Genomic DNA, 17,774 nt, shown 5'->3' with positions numbered 1-17,774 from the left:
AATAAAACACACCAGCATCAACTAGGTTCAATATATAAATATGTTTATGTACCTTAGCTGATAAACCATTACACTAACAAGTCATGGGCTTGATTTAAAATAAACACAGAAATGGATCAAATGAATAACTTGAATGCATTACAAACAAACTTTGTCTATTGTAGACTAGTTGACATTCTCTTTCCTCCATCCATAGCTGCCAACCTGATCCACGACCTGATCTCAATCCCAACTGTGATGAGGACGACGATGAAATCTACAAGTCACAGTGTGCAGAGCCAATCCTGTCCGATCGCTTCAAGCCCTGTCACTCTCTCATTCCTCCAGAGGCCTTCCTAGGCAACTGCATTTATGACATGTGTGAATACGATGGCATGCAGTCCACGCTTTGCGATAATGTTGAGGCGTACGCACAGGCCTGTCAAAGCGCCGGAGTCACGATCAGCTGGAGGAACAACACCTACTGCCGTAAGTGAAAGAGGCAGATGAGAAAGAAATGTAATGAGAACGATAGAGCTGGGTGACATGAGACGGAACAGTCTGGCTATGATGGCTAGGATAAAAAGGGAGGGAAAAGATAATGTTGACATAACCAAGCTTTAAAAAAATCTTTCTCTCTTGTGTGTTTGCAGCTCTCCCATGCCCTTCAAACAGTCACTATTCTGACTGTGCGGTGCCATGTCCACCCACTTGTGCTGATCTCTTTCCCATATTCTGCCCGTTGCCGCCCAACAGCTGTGTCGAAGGCTGTCAGTGTGATGCGGGTTTTGTGTTAAGTGATGGCAAGTGTGTCCCACTAGCAAGCTGTGGATGTGTTGACAGAAATGGAGAATATCATGATGTAAGCGGGAAAAAATAACATTTAATCAAAACTTTTAGCCAATTCAAATTATGAAATCTATACAAAATCATCTTCTACATCATAAGAAGTTGCATTAATGGCATTTTCATATTTCAGGTGGGAGATTCGTGGCTATCTGAGTACTGCAGCGAGCAGTGCAGCTGCAACCTTGGAGGGGTGCTGTCCTGTAAGCAATTCGAATGTGACGAGAACTCGATCTGTGGTTTGGACAGTGATGGAGACCTCTACTGCAAACCTGAAAGTGAGCGTGATTACAAATATTCAGAACAAGCACAAATATTATATTAGTTTTGTCAGAGAATAAATAAAAAAATTCCTACTTTTTTGTCTTTATGCATGTTTGTATTATATGATATGCATTATATTCTTTGTAATAGTTTAGCAGTGGCTTCTTATATTTTGTTTTATTTTTTATTACGATAGACAGTGGCTAACTCAGTATTATTTTCACTTTTCATAGAATTCGATGACTGCAATATTGCTGGAGACCCTCACTATCGCACCTTTGACAAATTTAATCACCATTATCAAGGACCATATACCTATGTATTAACCCAAAGCAACAATCCACTCAGCAATCTCACACCTTTCACTGTCCGTGGCAAAAATCAGCGGCGAGGAGGTCTGAGTCGGGTGTCCCTCCTGCATGAGGTCTATGTGGAGGTGTATGGCATTACTGTTCGCATGTTGCAGAAGAAGAAAGTGCTGGTGAGGGAGTCAAGGGATTCAATTTAAATAGCTTTATGACAAACCAAACCAAAAAATGCTTGCATGAAATCTCTTACAGTTTAGAATTTTTTTATTGATGGATAACGGCTGTAGCTTGATTGTCTTGCACTGTTTTCCTCCATTAGATCAACGGTGAACAGATTTCCCCACCCTACTCTCCTACACGGGGCATTAGCATAAAAACAAAGTCTCGCTTTGTTACGCTCTCAACTGACTTCGGCCTTTCTGTGCGCTTTGATGGCAATACCCAAGCAGGTAGGGGATGCACATAAGCACAGGGCATCGATAAACATTGCTGCTGTCAAGTATTTTCACACTAAGATTGCATTTGTTTCAACTCTCTGTTTCTTTTTCGGTGTCCCTTCCCCTAAGTGGTGACTCTGCCCAGTATGTACAAATCCCGTGTGCTTGGATTGTGTGGAAATTATGATGGACGCACCAATAATGAGTACACAAAACCAGATGGGACAATTGTCCGCAACCTCAATGAGTTTGGAAACAGCTGGAGAGTGAATGATAAACAAGAGATGCGCATTCAAACTACATCCATACCAAAAGTGGTGCATCTGCACAAGTAAGGGAGATTTACAAATGCTGTTTACACAGTTACTGTATGAAATACATGTTACAAAATGCAGCCTAGTATTATGTTAACCTCTTTTAAAGTTCCCATGTTTGCTGGGTACTTGCTTGCTGTTTTTCCGTCACTATGTTACAACATTTTTCATTTAAATTTCATTGTTAGAAAATGAGCACATAGATTTTTCTCTACTAAATTATTTCAAATTAAATTTAGGTTACTTACGATATTACTTCAATCTCCTTTCCCTAAATGCTATCTTTTAGGCGTGAAGTGGAGGCAGATCCAGATTCAGGTTTTGAGACGACAGGCTGCACTGAAGCTCAGCTGGCTGAACTGAATGGGAATAAACAATGCAGGGCCCTCAGTGACCCCACAGGTCCTTTTGCTGCTTGTAATGCTATGATTCCTCCAGACTTGTTTGAAGAGTGAGTAATACCAGTTCTTATGCTTTTATCTCCTCTGATATTAACTGTGTGATAATGAAAGACAGGGAATAACGTAATTGAGGAGAGGGTGTATGTCCAGTGTGTAAATTTCACATGCATTTGTTGCAGGGATTGCTTGTTTGACCTGTGCGCAGAGCAGGGCAGTGAAGTGCTCCGGTGTGAAAATTACGCTGTCTACGCTCGAGCTTGCCAAGATGAGGGGGTCAAACTGGCACCATGGCGACAGCAGCTTGGATGTGGTATGACATACTCATTTACACATCATTCACATCATTTACACCACTTGTTTGACTTATCTAGTTTAAAGTAATATAACACAGTCTAGCTACATATTTATTTTTTGGGATTTTTTTTATTGTCAATTTTAAATGAAATTAAAACTGAGATAAAACTTTATAACCCACATTCATTAAATTATTCAAATGAAATGAATTAAATGTATGCCACTGGATATCAAATATCACTCGATCCTAGCGGAAAAATGTATTGCGCGGAGGTTTATCTTTCATCGCTCAGTTCTTAGTTATGTTCTTAGTTTCTGAGAACTTAGTCTCAGATTTTTCTGAAATTGCTCACAAGGAAAAAATTGAAATACATTACACAATTGTCAAAACACATTAAGGGTTTAACTGTTTCCCTTACAATAAACAGGTAAACAGCCCTAAGAATGGTTTAAAAATCATGACGGGTATAAAGGTGCAAAACTATGTAGATTGTATAATTAAAATAAGATTTGTTTAAATGCGATGAGAAACAGTAATGTTTATTTTGAAATCTTAATAATGACTTGTTGGTGTCGACTAGGCATCAAAAACTAACCCTAATCATTAAACATTTTCAAATGAAATCTGTTCATGCATAACTAAAACACAAAAAACGAATTGAATTAAATTAATTGAAATAAAATATGTAAGGAAAGAGTATGTAAGACTTGTGTTTGTGTGTGTCTACTTTAGCTCTAGAATGTGGGCCGAACAGCAACTATTCCACCTGCATGACACCATGCCCGGCATCCTGTGCAGACCTGGCAGCCCCCTCAGTGTGTGAACAGACAGTTTGTGTGGAGGGATGTCAGTGCGCTCCGGGCTTTACTCTGAGCGAAAACGACTGTGTGCCTTTCAACCAGTGCGGATGCACATACCTTGGCCGCTACTATACGGTGAGCCTTTCCATGCATGTACAATACAACAGATTAGAAGATAAGAAAGTCTCCAAAGGATGGAAGAAATTGCACTCGCTGATCATCTTTCTCCATCATTTTTTACACACAGCTGATGGAGACGTTTGTGACAGAGGATTGTTCACAGAGTTGTGAATGTACCGCCACTGGTGCTGTGTGCCAACCAAATGCCTGTGGAGACATGGAGATCTGCTCTGTGTTTGATACCAAACGTGACTGTTATAAAGGTAAGGACTACATTATGATTAACACTCTTAATGTTATCACAAATGTGATAACGCATGATTGTGGGGATGATGGTGCTCTCAACAGATGAAGGACAAGGTAAACTTTAAATAAGTACACTACATTTAGGATCTATCAAATTACTCAATGTGGTTTTGTCTTTTCTCTCAGTGAGTCCATGTTTGAGTTCACCCTGTCTAAATGACGGAACCTGTGTTGAGACATCAGATGATTCTGGGTACATCTGCAATTGTGCCGAGGGTTTTGAGGGCAAAGACTGTGAAATCTTTAAAACCCCCTCTGATGACGGCTTAGGTAAGTAATGCTAAAAAACGTAATCAGATTATCTTCAGTAAAACTTCTTGAAAATGTACTGCAAAAACAGTTATGGAAACATTCAGCTCAGTAAGAGCATGCACATGTATGTTTATGATCTATTAATATAATGTAATAACACATTTTTAATGTCTGTTGTTTAATAGATAAAACAAGTATTATTTTGATTGGAGTCTTTGTTCCACTTGGCATCATCCTTATAATCACAGCGACTGCTTGCATTTGCAAGAGATGCAGGTAAATGCCATTTAAAAAATAACATCTGTTTTAACCATGAATCTACAATGAAACCACAGTTTTATTACTGAGGCAAATATATTAAACATATTGGTAACATTTTTAACAGCCACAAAAAGAGGAGTTCCGATTCAAAGAAACTTGAGCTGAAGAAAACAGGTATGTGATTATTTTCCCTTCTGTTTAGAATGCATATGAACCATATATTTTAAGAGAACCCAGGCGATCAGAGAGTAAAAATAGAGAAGAGAGCAAAATCCGCCCAACAGAATTTACAGGAGATCTACAATATATTTATACTATTTCTGAATTCTTTCACAGATCATCCGTATGAAAACTTGGATTCCGATAAAAACCAGCAGACTGACAAAGGTGTGCTAACATCGACATCATTTTGAAGATGTTTTCGACATTGATTTGCCGAATATGCTAACCTTTTTTATCTATATTTATTGATGTCTTTATGTGCAGTAACAGGAAAATCCTAATTTTCTGTTAATATTGTTTAGGTTCTGTAATTTATTTCTAGACTTTTTTGTAATTTTTTATGTGAATTGTGTCATGATTGGGTGAATAAATATAATGATTACATGTATGTGACTATCTAAAAATAACTTATATTTTCTGTGATTAAGAAACAAATAAAGAAGACATCTTATGCCCTGACTGCATTTATTAAACCTTTTTTGTTCAAGTGCAACTATCCAATAATCAACACCACACACTCTCATCTCATAGAATCATATCATCTATGAACACTTGTGAGTTTAAACAGTGATGTAATCACAGCATTCATTCAGGCCATTACATGGAAGAAAAAAATGAACATTGTCTTGCTTCATCAGTTTTCGAGATGACTAAGGAGTGCCAAAATAAAATTCCCTAAGAAAAGTTCTTGGCACTTTAATAATGTCAATCATACAATACAAGCTCAGTATGAAACAAACTGGCTTAACAATTCTTATACATAAAAACAACCCAAATCTTTTAATAGTTTTGGAAACTTCTAAACAAATTCTAATAACCCCAGGGTATTAATAGGCACAAAGCTTGAATTTGTCAAGAGGTGGGAACACACAAGTTCAAAAGTTTCACATTTTTATTTAAAAAAACAAATGGACTTTTGAACATGCCTCTTCTTTTGAAAAACATTAAATTAGAAAATGAAATAAAGTGCTAAATCAACAAAATGGGCTCGACCTGATTTTGCCAAATGGTTGATGTCCTCAGAGCAACACATTTTGTAAATAAAACCTAAACCCACACAAAACCCTAACACTAACCATAACTTACCACTAAAATCAGAGGGAAAATCAGAGCCCTGTCTAAAACAGGGCTATTCAATTAGTTTGTCATGGGGGCCGATTCATGAAAAGCATCCCAAACGAGGGGCTGGAGGGATATGGGTTGCAATATAAGGGATAATAACAACAATGAGAAATAAATTATGTTTTAATTTTTCTGAATTCTCTGTTTTGCGTCCTTCCCCAATCAAAAGTACTATATTTGCCCACATAATATAATAGTTCAGTATACTAAAGTATTCACTTATCAGTAGATACGTTGAACCATACAGGGAAAAATAAAAATTAAATAGTTGTTTTTAAATCTACTTAAATATAAGTAAAAAAAGTTCTAATTTTTAAAAAGTTATTTTTATAATGTAACTAGCACATTTGATTTAGTCTACTAAAGCACAAAGTAAATAATATACCTAGTAAAAATCAAGAGGGATGTTGTGGTAAACCGGACCTTTATTTTGACGGGTCGCCGCAAAGGGTGTTTGACAGTTGCTTTTTTAATTCTCACATGAAACAGGAACAGTAGCATAATTGTGCGCGTGTTCTCTGAAAGGCTCCACCAGCACACGCAAAACAATTGCAGATTACATATTTAAACACCATTTGAATATTTCTAAAGTAAATGCACAATTTGCCTGGATTCCGCGATTCAATCAAAGGCCCTAACATGGGAGCCAGTATGTTGTCTTTTTACATTATTGCCCTATAAGACACCTACATTTAAACATGCTGATTTTGTATTTTAAACTGCACAACAACAACATCGGTGCATAAGATAATGTTGTTGTTAAGATGCCAAAGCAGTTCCCGACTGAACTAATTTATTCTAGAGATTCTTTTTCACACTATGCTTGAAGGGCCGGAACAGATATCATCGAGGACCGGGTTCGGGCCGCGGGCCGCCAATTGAATAGACCTGGTCTAGGAGCACCTAATCCTGGTTGGAAGATTAAATTTATAATAAACTGAGAATTGATTTCTGAAATCTGATTCGTTAATTTAAATGTTGTCCCAGGGTCAAGATGTTGCCCTAAGGACATCAACCGCTTGGCAAAAACATGAGCGCAACAAAATGAACATAAATGTTATGAACAATAAAATGTAATCATTTGATACCTTGGAAAGCAAAAATAAAATAATTTAAAAACTTTTCCTTCTTCAGTACAGAGTCTAATTGTGTCAAGAAGCCTTTCTTCAAAACAAATTTAAACAGGTACAATTATATACTCAAGAACGGACCCGTTGCAAATATGGATAGTACAAGCAGAAGCGAGAATTTAACAAAGATACATCACAGTGTTGACATTAAAACTATATCTGCATATTTTGACACCGACCTCAAAGGAATAGTTCGCCCAAAAATGAAAATTCTGTCATCATTTACTCCTGCCCGAGTTGTTCCATATCTGTATGACCTTATTTGTACTGATCAACAGAGAGCAAGATATTTGAAATAATGCTTATAATCAAACAGCTCTTGGCCACCATTGATTACCATAGTAAGAAAATGAGCTTTATAAATTTCTTTGTTCTGTTAAACACAAAAGAAGATAGGAAAATAGGAAAGCAAAACAGTTCTGAGACACTTATGACTACCATTGTAATTTTTCCGACTATGGTAGTCAATGGAGGCCAAAAACTGTTTGGTTACAAGCATTCTTCCAAATATCGTTCTCTGTGTTTATCACTACAAAGATATACAGATTTGTATATCGAGGGTGATCCTGGAATTTTTCCTGGTGAAAACAAAATAGTCACAACAATGGTGACTGTCTATTAAAGGGATATTTCAGAGGCAGAATGAAATTTCCCCATCTACTCACCCTCAAAGCATCCTGACTGAATTTGACTTTCTACGTGAAGAACAATGCAGTCAGAGTTATAATACCACGTATCAATTTTCTTCCAATCGGTAGAATGGAGTTTGAGAGAAATATCCATTTTGACAACGCTAATAACGATAATGTCTAGCTTCCGTTATCCCACTGCTGTGCATAAACCAGAGGCTTATTTTTCCGACAAATGACAGTGACGGAGCCGTGTCGAGCAAATTCTTTGATCGATGGATGCACTTTTTGGAACTTCCAAAAAGTTCCCCCCTTCACTCCCATTCTGCCGATTGGAAGAAAAATGATACGTGGTAGCTTTTATACATCTGACTACATTATTCTTCAAGAAGAAAGTCTTATTCAAGGATGCCTTGAGGGTGAGTAAACATAGGGAAATTTTGTTTTGCCTCTGAAATATCCCCTTAAGCTTCATAGAGGACAAATAACAACATTTCACAATATGTCTCAAGCCTTCACTGTTTGCTGATAATCCTGCTTAAAACTGAAAATGTGTGAAAATTCCAGAACATTTCTCATTTTGTGTTCTACACGGGGTGAGTAAATATTTACAGCATTTTTAGTTTAGAATAAACTATTCCTTTAAATACGAATTTCAAGATTAACCCTGTGCAAGATTCAGTGCAGAGGACTATTCAGTAGTGAATGGTCAGAGCAAAAACACTCTCTGCAAGTGTGCACAGATATGTAAACATTGTAATGGTCTATGTCGGCTGATTATTGGTTATCAGTATAAGCAAAGGACTTGTAGATTACAGCTCTCTGTAAAATATTGATGTTCAATGTGAATGAACAGAAATCAATAGTACTTGAGTGGGCAGCATTGCACTGTAATCACATGGCACTGAAGCCGTATACAGTACATCCCAAATTTTGGATGCTCCACCCAAAAATAAAAAATCAGTCTTGAAATTCTCACCCTCAAGTTGTTTCCAAACCTGTATACATTTTTTGGGTTTTGACAAAGAAAGATATTTGTATGAATGTTAGCAACTGAGATTTATGGAGAAGTTAAAAATGGTAGTCAAAGGTGCCCCAGAGATGTTTGTTTTCCCATATTCTTCCAAATATCTTCTTTTGTGTTTATCAGAACAAACAAAAAAATACAACAATATTTTTGTACTACGGTAGTCAATGGTGCCCCAGAAATCTCAGTTGCTAACATTCATACAAATATTAATATTTGTGTTCCACAGAACAAAGAAATGTACAGGTTTGGAACAACTTGTGCATGAGTTATTCATGACAGAATTTTTCTTTTTAGGTGGACTATCCCTTTAAGCCATCATCGAATGTGATGTGTGCATTATATTACCAAGTCATTAAAAAAGATGAGCATAAATCAAATGGCATGTGCAAATAACACAAGCTCCACCTTTGGAAAATACAACTGACTTCATTTGCCTGCTATAAGGCATTGAAAGTTTGTGTGTGGTTATCATTTAAAAACTGTAATGTGTAGACCATCGGTAAAATAATTTATATACAATAAATATGAAATAAGTTATGTGTAACTAATGAGTAAGGATGTGTGAATATTGGAAAGCTGTGGTTTGCGTTAGACAGGAGACCTATTGGAATGACTTAAAACAGCAGTCGAAATGGCTCCTATGTGCACAGAATTTAACAAAACAAGCGAAGAAATGTGAACTAACGCAAAACAGCATACATGGATTGTTCAAAACAATTCCAGAGTAAATGTAGGCCGCTCATAGACACAACATTGCAAACCACCATTCAAGTAATTAGGAAAAACAATAAAAGCATGTTCACAAGTAAAGCAAATAATTATCGGAATGCAAAAGAAGATCAAATATGGGTGGGGAAATGCTGGCATTCCAATAATTATTTGTTTAAGGACATTCATCCAATACTAGGTTGCAAAACATGACAGAAACACAATAGTGTGTGACCAAGCATTTTTCTCTCCCCTTTCAAAACGGCATCAGAATCATTTTAACTTGAATGCAGAAAAGGTTAAAACTTTTTTACAAGTAAAAGTTTCAAAATCTAACTTCAGTGTAATTTCCTACATTACCCCTGTGACATGTGTCTTCAGTCATTCTTTCAGAAAAGAATGTCAAAAACAGTATAGCTGCAGATATTTTGCATTGAAATCTTTAAAAGAACCACGTTACAGCATGTAAACAAATAATGCAAGTAAAAAGATACACAACACAAAATCATATTACGTGACAAACCACTACTTCATGACAACGTTCAAGAATACCACCTCTGCCTCTCTCTATGCATATTTGTGTGGGGATTTAGGTGTGGGGATCAAGTACCAGCACCTTGCACTCACGCTTGGCAATTTTGTCGAGAGACAGAATGTTCCGGTCTGGCGGGAGGTACAACGGTCGACCGACAGGAGAGCCCACGGGAGGGGTTATGGCCCTGCGCTCCATAACACTGCCAGTCCTATGATCATGAATCAATTAGTGCTGAATACATGAACTCATCATACACAAAAACACAGTGAAAGAAGAGGATGTCAAATCGTGTGAAATCTGATGCTCTGCGACTCTTTACCTAGTGAGGTGGAACTTGGACGGTTGCTGGTGCGAGAAGGACTGAGAGCGGCCCTAGACTTAGACTGGCCTGATGTCGATCCAGAATGTCTCTGACCGATGGGCTGGACGGGCTGTTCTTGCGAGACAAAGGACGGGCATCAGGAGGAGGGTTGGAGACGGATGCTGTGAACTGCAGTTTCAGCTTCATGTGCTGACTTAACTAAAGACAGAGGATTGATTGGATAGTATTTAGATGTGTACATCCAGTAGTTTTTTTAAAACAACCTACATTTTTTGTTAAAGGCAAAGTTTGTCCATTAAAACAGACACTTTTTACCTCAAAAAGACCTGCTCTGAGTATCTGGAAAGCCACGCTGATGGAGAGGGTACTGCCTTTCCGACAATAACCGAGGTTACTGAGAGGAGAATGACACACCACTGCATTTACTGCTGGGTCATCTTTCTGCCCACGAGCTGATGAAGAGATTACATCAAAAAAACATAAGTTTATAGATAGAGATCTAAAATAGCTGTTGATTTGAGATCTGGTGGTTAGCATATGTGTTCCAGACACAGATGGGATGATTGTGCAGAAGATTGGAATCTGACCCAAATCTCACTACCCTCCGGCACTACCCTCCGGCTCACTACCTCTCCACTTACTATCCATAAGGACTGGCTGACTGTACATTATCTCCTTACCAAATACATAAATAAATGGATGAGAAATATTGATTGATATTGATTTTAAAACATTTGCCCTGAAGGAAGAGAAATAAGAGTCATATGAGCGCCTTATCAAATTTTGTGGCGGTAATAAAGTACACAGTTTAGCGGTCATTATGCCACAATATCTGACCACAAAATACATTTTCGCCAATGAGAATAACGTATTTCAGAGAACAGTGTTAAAGTAGCTTTGATGTAAGATATTTATAGCTAGAATATGTATTTTTTGCCACTATTTCAGAATTTTCTCTGAAATATAATATTACAATTTAGTTGCAGTTTTGTTTATATAGGTTGTGCTTTGCACTGCTCCTCTGCAAAAATTCTGGGTTGCCAAATCTGCGTGACAAAACCAGCCCAATGGCCATTAATACTAGCTGGAAAAAACGGAGACTTGGCAGGCAACGTTAGGCAGACGACTCCACTTATTTCTGTTCACATGAATAACATAACCACAGAAATGTATAATTATAAATCATTATTATAAGCTTACTGTTGTGAATTGGCATAAGATAAGGAGACAGTTTAAAATACAAATTTGACGTGTCTGGCCCGTGCCTCGTGTTTGGTTATGATGTAACAATTTTTTTGTGTATATTATTTTTATAAAACAAAATAAAAACTACTCAACAGTTATTGATTCTTTGAAGAGGTCTACTGGAAGTTACTTTTGGCCCACATAACATTTTTGCCGCTAAAAACGTCTATAGAGAAAGTGTTATCTAAAATACAAATGTGAAAAAAAAATTATCTTTCACTTGCAATGCTGTTAAAGTGATAGTTTACCCCAAAATGAAAATTCTGTCATCATTTACTCACCCTCTTCTTATTTCAAACTAGTATGGCTTTCTTTCTTGTGCCGTTATTTACTTGTATATCCCTAATGTGCCAAGCCTGACAATAACCCATCTGCAATCTACACAGTTATATTACAGCTGTGTATGAGGTTATATCAGTTTTAATCCTGTACTGTCATCTACAAGCAAGAACCACACCCTTTAAGAACAAAATAATGAAATTTCCTTCCTAGTTCCTTTGTCCTTGCTATCATAATTTTTTTTAACTGTTTCTGTGAATGTTAAAGAAATATATTCCGCCTGGCTGTGAATTGTATTTCATTTTCGTTTTTTATTTCCTAACAACACCCTTTTCATTTCAACCTTATTTCTATGGTTTCTTGGCTTCGTGCCACTATTGTTAACTGTGATCCACTTAACTCTCTCCACCCTCATCAAACACATCATCCATTCATGTACATATCTCTGCATCCGTCTTTGTGTACATCATACATCATATATCCATGTGTTCTTAAATCCGCAATCATTTTTCTTTGCCCATTCCTCACCTTCAGGTGTCCAGACTAGTCGGACAGCCAAAAAGTCCTGCAGGTTGTTGAGGAGGGTGTACCGGACCCGGAAATGCTCGCGGGCCTTGACGGCACTGGGACAGCTTGCAGTCATGATAAAGCGAGGCCGGTCCAGTCTCACGCTGGGGAGACTATAGTGAGTGTAGATGGAATTGGTAAAGGGCAGTTTAGGAGTGGACCACTGTAAAACCGCTACCAATGGCACCTCCAGTCCCTGCGGGAATCAGAGCCATTTCTTACATTATACATTTAATATGATTAAATTTACAAGATTTAGAATTTTCACAAATTAGGAGAGAAATGCTGTGTGTCCTCTATATCTACACAAAACCGTATCACATAATGGCAGTGTGTATGAATGTCGGCCCACCTCATTTGAATCATCTTGTGGCTGGTTGCTGAGCTGCAGTTGGAAAAGAAAGTTTTGCTCTTCTAGAGCGCTGAGCGTGCTGGGAAGATGGCTAGACTCGCTGTCCATCCTATAGAATGATGCCATGGCAACTTCTCCTGACTGATGACTTTGAAGATCAAAGAAAAACAAGCCAACATATACAAACCTTGACATTTATATACACATACACTTGTTAAGATGTAAAAACATTCTAAATACAGTACCAAGATATTTTTTGAATTATTTATGATGGTCTATTTTAAAACATCAATGCTTGCGTCAAAGGGCAAAATCTTCAGTGTAACAGATATGCATCACTTTACTTCCTCTACAGACCAGCGCAGATAACAGAATGTGTTTGCTTAGGAAAATAGAAATGCATGTAGGGCACAAAAGAACAGTGTTTTTAATATGACTTGAATATTGTTTCATGTGAATGTAATCATACACCTGATTTGATGCGGTCATGACATTGAGCATGTGTATTGCTTTTAGTCAACTTCCCTCAATAGTCAGTACATGTCACTGTGCATTGTAAATTCCAATATAAATACATATCAAAATAGTTAAAAGAAGATAAAACCATTACAATTCAGCGTGAATTATATGCAAGTAATCAGACCAATTACAATAAAGAAATATCAATAGGGTTTAAAGTGGTCATATAACACGGCTAAAACGAATATCATCGTTTGTTTTAGATGTCATGTAATGTGTATACACGATGTAAGGTTCAAACACTGTATTTTCCGCATACTGTGCATGTTTGTATCTTCTGTTTGCCCTGCCTCTCTGAAACGCGTGGATTTTTTAAAAGGTCATCGCTCTGAAAAGGGTGGTGTGCTATGATTGGCCAGTTAACCGGTGCGTAGCGATTGGTCCAATATAACAAGCTTGTGACGGAAATGTAACGCATCTTAGCATATTTGGAACATCAGGTTCCAAACAAATTGTACTCAGAGGTACCCCTCCTTACTTGCGTATACATTTTGTCTTACTGTGCGTTCAGACCGCCGCCGTCTTCAGCGTCAAAAATCGCTCTGGCCGCTCTGCCAACAACGCTGTAGAAAGATTAATGGACGCCCTTTCGCTCTGACGTAGACCAAAGTTTACAGGCCTGCGTTCTCTGGAATCCTATAAAGAATCCTATAAAGCGGTGGATTTCTACGTTCTGATTGGTTGCTGCCAAATCGCGTCACAGCTCATTACCATAAAGTTGACCTGATTTCAACTCTCCTTGACCCCCTCAACGGCCAATACATGCCGCTGCCTGCTGCCGGCTCACATTGAAAATGACTTCGATGCTCTCGATGGTGGTGGTCTGAATGCACAGTTAGTCAAATCCTACCACGAGCTGATGTAGATTTGTGGAGGTGTGGTTACACGAGGTGTTTCAGGCAGGTCTGGTAGATAGAATGTATATTTTGTTCCGAGACTTGAATTTTTGCATTTTTACAAGACACACCAATAACACATAAAAAGATATTTAATACTTCACCATAATGTTTGAGGAATCTCACTGTAATAACATTCACAAGTACATGAGGTCCCACATAAAACCATATTATCTTACCAGACATTGTCCACCAGCAGCACAGAACCATCTGGCATCATTGGTAAGTAAGAGGCGTTGAAGTTGGGAAGTATCTTGACGTCACGGACACTCACTTCCTCCTGAGAACTCCCGTTTAACACTGAAACAGTCAGGTGTTCAAGCACACATAAACAGGACGTCTCACATCTGAACACACAGGAAGCTGCAAAAATCTAACTGAAAGTTCATGCTAAACCCCTGCAGAACATCTAGATAGACAGTAGATGTCATACCACAAGGATGTAGCAATGTACTGATCCACAAGTTTGAGACACTTTTGACGTCTTTTATCCATCACAGAGATTAAGCAGCTCGAAACTGTTAAATGTTCAAGTATTTGCAAAATCTATATAAATGCATATATACAGTAATTACATAAAGGTGAAAAGTAAAAGTTTTTGTTTTATATATCTGCGTTTACAGTGAATAATAATTATGTATATATAAATACACACACACACACACATCCATGTATACAATAAGAAAACAATACATAGGTATATATTAAATATTTATATAAAATATAAGAATATAAGAAGAATATATAAGAATATACAAATAAAAAAACACATGTAAATATTATATACACAGTACATATATATTATGTAAGCAAAACCTTTCATTTTGGAAATGTTTAGTTGCGACAACATTGTGATGCCCTTTATGAATCCATCTTCACTCACATTTTTTAAAAAAAACTAAGGAGCCATTATAACAAACTTAAAGGATGCTCAAACACATTTACACACCTACTCACACAGAAGTATTCTTTCTTTTTTTGTTATTATGAAGCAGAGTCATTTCAGACCAATAAGAATCACAACTACATTAATAATTTAAACTCCTGCATTTGGACTAGCAATATACAGGGCAGTCTAACAACATTTGAGGCAGAGATAAAAACAAGAAATGATGTTACCTTTGAGCACAGTTAAGTGTCTGCCTGAAACAGTCATTTGCTGACACTTCACTGTGGGGGGAGGCAGCACATTGAGCGTGGTGCTGACTGTTAAAAAAACAAGCTCTTAATATTACATTTAAAAACTATAAACACATGACATTTCAAAAATTAAAGTGACAACTGCTCACCCTGAGCTTTGAAGGTGTTCAGGTCCTGGCGAAATGTTTGGCAGGGGCTCTTCTGTTGCAGGATGGTGAGGTAGCCATGTTCTTGGATCTCAGCTTTCTCCTCTTCTTGCTTCCACACAGTCACTATAATCTGCATTAAGGCAAACATTCATACACATATTAACAAACAATGCATGGTGATGTGACATTGTGGTGTGTGTGCATTGGTGTTATATTTCATCAAGATCACAGCCAAACATGTACAAGTCAGCAAGCAATTACCTGCACCTAATATATCGGTATCAAATAAAGCACGTGATGATAGAACTGTAACAGTCAACACAGACTATGATATGAAAACATGCACACACAAACATATGTTACTCATACCTTTACTTTAAGAGTGTTGACAGGGAGCTTATCCAGGGACACAGTAAGAGGGAAAATGACCTCATCGGTTAAAACCACCGGCTCATCCAAAGGAGACTGAGTCACACAGAGAAACACGCCAAAATGGAGACATTACATTAAATTTCTTCATTTTGCAGACGCTTTTATCCAAAGCGACTTACAATGCATTATACTGAACATTTGTTCTTGGTATGTGCAATCCCTAGGATCGATCCCATGACCTTAGCATTAGTAGAGCCATGCTCTTTCCGCTGAACTACAGGATATGTTCAGTCATCTCAGTATTCATCTATTTTCATAAATTTTGAATCTTTGTCTTCCTTATTAATAAAACTTCAGTAACTACTCTCAGTGTTTTACTGGTTAAAAATCTCTTCAGAAGGAGAAACACAGCTGCGATTAAAGTGAAAAGTCAAAAATGTATATTAAAATGTCGTTTCAAACCTGAATGAATTTCTTTCTTCTGCAGAACACAAAACAAGATATTTTAAAGAATTTTGTTAACTGTCCCCCATTTTCTTGCATTGGTTTTGTGTCCATACAATAGTGGTCCACCCACTTTCTTCAAAATATCATGTTTTCTGTTCTGCGGAAGAAAGTCCTAAAGGTTTGAAATGGCAAAAGAGAAACTGATGACAGAATTTTCATTTTTGGGTGAACTATCACTTTAAATGACCCCTTGTTGAGCTGTCACTCTCATAGATTATTAAATAATTTACTGTGTGAAAGGGACTATGTAAATTGATCCAATTTGATTTTCCAGATGTTATTTATCAACTGCAGATGACAGAAATAGGTTGCAGATACTTGATTGACACCAGATAGCCTATGTTCGGAATACATATGACTATTCTGCATGGCTAGAAACAGCCAGTAAAGACTTACAAGAATTACACAGGAAATGTCAACACTTCCTTGTTGAAGTAAAATTCATTTGCATTCCCCGCGCAGTCAACCTTAACTGCACATTATAAATGTAATAACGTTGATTTAAGCACCTGCACGGGAGCCTTGCGGAATTCCCTCACGCCGTTGCCCGGGTTGTTATGAATGAGAAGCGGCTTGCAATCCCGGAAGCCCCGGCAGCGAGGGCCCCCTCTACCTGTGCAGCCCACCTCCGCAGCATCATCATCGTCCGTATCCTCCACACACTCGTCCCCGCTGCTGTGGTAGTCGTGATACAAAGGCTGTGTCCGCTGTCGGTTATCGCCGGGGCAAACGCTGGCCACGGCGCAGAGAGATCTGGCCAGCTCCCTCCAAGAGCGACTGGAGTGATGCTCCGACCCGCTCGCATCAGCCGCCGCAGTGCAGGATGCGACGTTCTGAGAGCGCAACACCAAAAGAAAGCGCACGGTTTCCCCGAGATAGAGGTGGCTACGACGGGGAAGTATGCGATATCTAGCCGGGTCCGACAGGTCCGAGATGGGAACGGCGGGGAAATACATAAAGTATTCACATTGCGATTCCATCATTAACACCATGACCATCACACCGCAGGCACACGGTGAGCGACGGGATCCGGTTAATACTAAAATGTCTTTAGAGTAAAAGCGACCCGTTTTACCTTTCAGCTTACGGTTGCCAAGATATGATAAAAACAGCTTTCATACTTTTTCCCCATTTCTGTGCAACACCAGTTCACGCACACAAATACATTCAAGTGCGCTATATGACAGGCATAATCATCGAGTAAAGATGGAGTAGAGCGGTATAATGAGCAGGCGAGAATAGTCGCTTGTCGAAAAAGGTAAACAACGATTGCCTCGCTGTCAAGTTTGGTACAACTAAGCTACTATTAATTATTTTATATGTATTTTAATGATAATTAATATATCATATAGAGTATATAAAAGCAATAAGTTCTTTTGTATGGTAAAACGAAAATAATAAAGAATAAATAAATTCACACAATAATATTTAACAGAAGTAGATGCATTTTATTCAGTTAATAAACAA

At 37.9% G+C, this 17,774-nt stretch overlaps 2 protein-coding genes across 2 annotated transcripts in view; one reads left to right on the top strand and one right to left on the bottom strand.

Moving 5' to 3' along the window:
- The window catches only part of zanl (zonadhesin, like), a 38,125-nt gene extending 32,601 nt beyond the window's left edge, over window positions 1–5,524 (top strand). The window contains 14 exon segments of the mRNA XM_056742625.1: window positions 197–468; window positions 633–841; window positions 959–1,103; window positions 1,323–1,570; window positions 1,717–1,846; window positions 1,964–2,165; window positions 2,438–2,599; window positions 2,729–2,859; window positions 3,577–3,779; window positions 3,892–4,027; window positions 4,197–4,340; window positions 4,508–4,598; window positions 4,708–4,757; window positions 4,920–5,524. Coding sequence (XP_056598603.1) covers window positions 197–468; window positions 633–841; window positions 959–1,103; window positions 1,323–1,570; window positions 1,717–1,846; window positions 1,964–2,165; window positions 2,438–2,599; window positions 2,729–2,859; window positions 3,577–3,779; window positions 3,892–4,027; window positions 4,197–4,340; window positions 4,508–4,598; window positions 4,708–4,757; window positions 4,920–4,996 — 2,200 coding nt within the window. The 3' untranslated portion in view covers window positions 4,997–5,524.
- Window positions 5,525–5,679: 155 nt separating this feature from the next.
- Window positions 5,680–17,473, bottom strand: trappc14 (trafficking protein particle complex subunit 14). The gene is given in 11 exon segments (XM_056746266.1): window positions 5,680–10,167; window positions 10,279–10,331; window positions 10,333–10,479; window positions 10,597–10,733; window positions 12,334–12,568; window positions 12,725–12,872; window positions 14,319–14,439; window positions 15,259–15,345; window positions 15,429–15,558; window positions 15,798–15,893; window positions 16,817–17,473. Coding segments are annotated over 11 exon segments (1,797 nt in total). The 5' UTR covers window positions 17,306–17,473; the 3' UTR covers window positions 5,680–10,013.
- Window positions 17,474–17,774: the final 301 nt, after the last annotated feature.

This window comes from Triplophysa dalaica, chromosome 1, assembly GCF_015846415.1.
Source record: "Triplophysa dalaica isolate WHDGS20190420 chromosome 1, ASM1584641v1, whole genome shotgun sequence".
Classification (NCBI taxonomy): Eukaryota; Metazoa; Chordata; class Actinopteri; order Cypriniformes; family Nemacheilidae; genus Triplophysa; species Triplophysa dalaica.
This window is presented reverse-complemented; position numbering and strand designations above follow the sequence as displayed.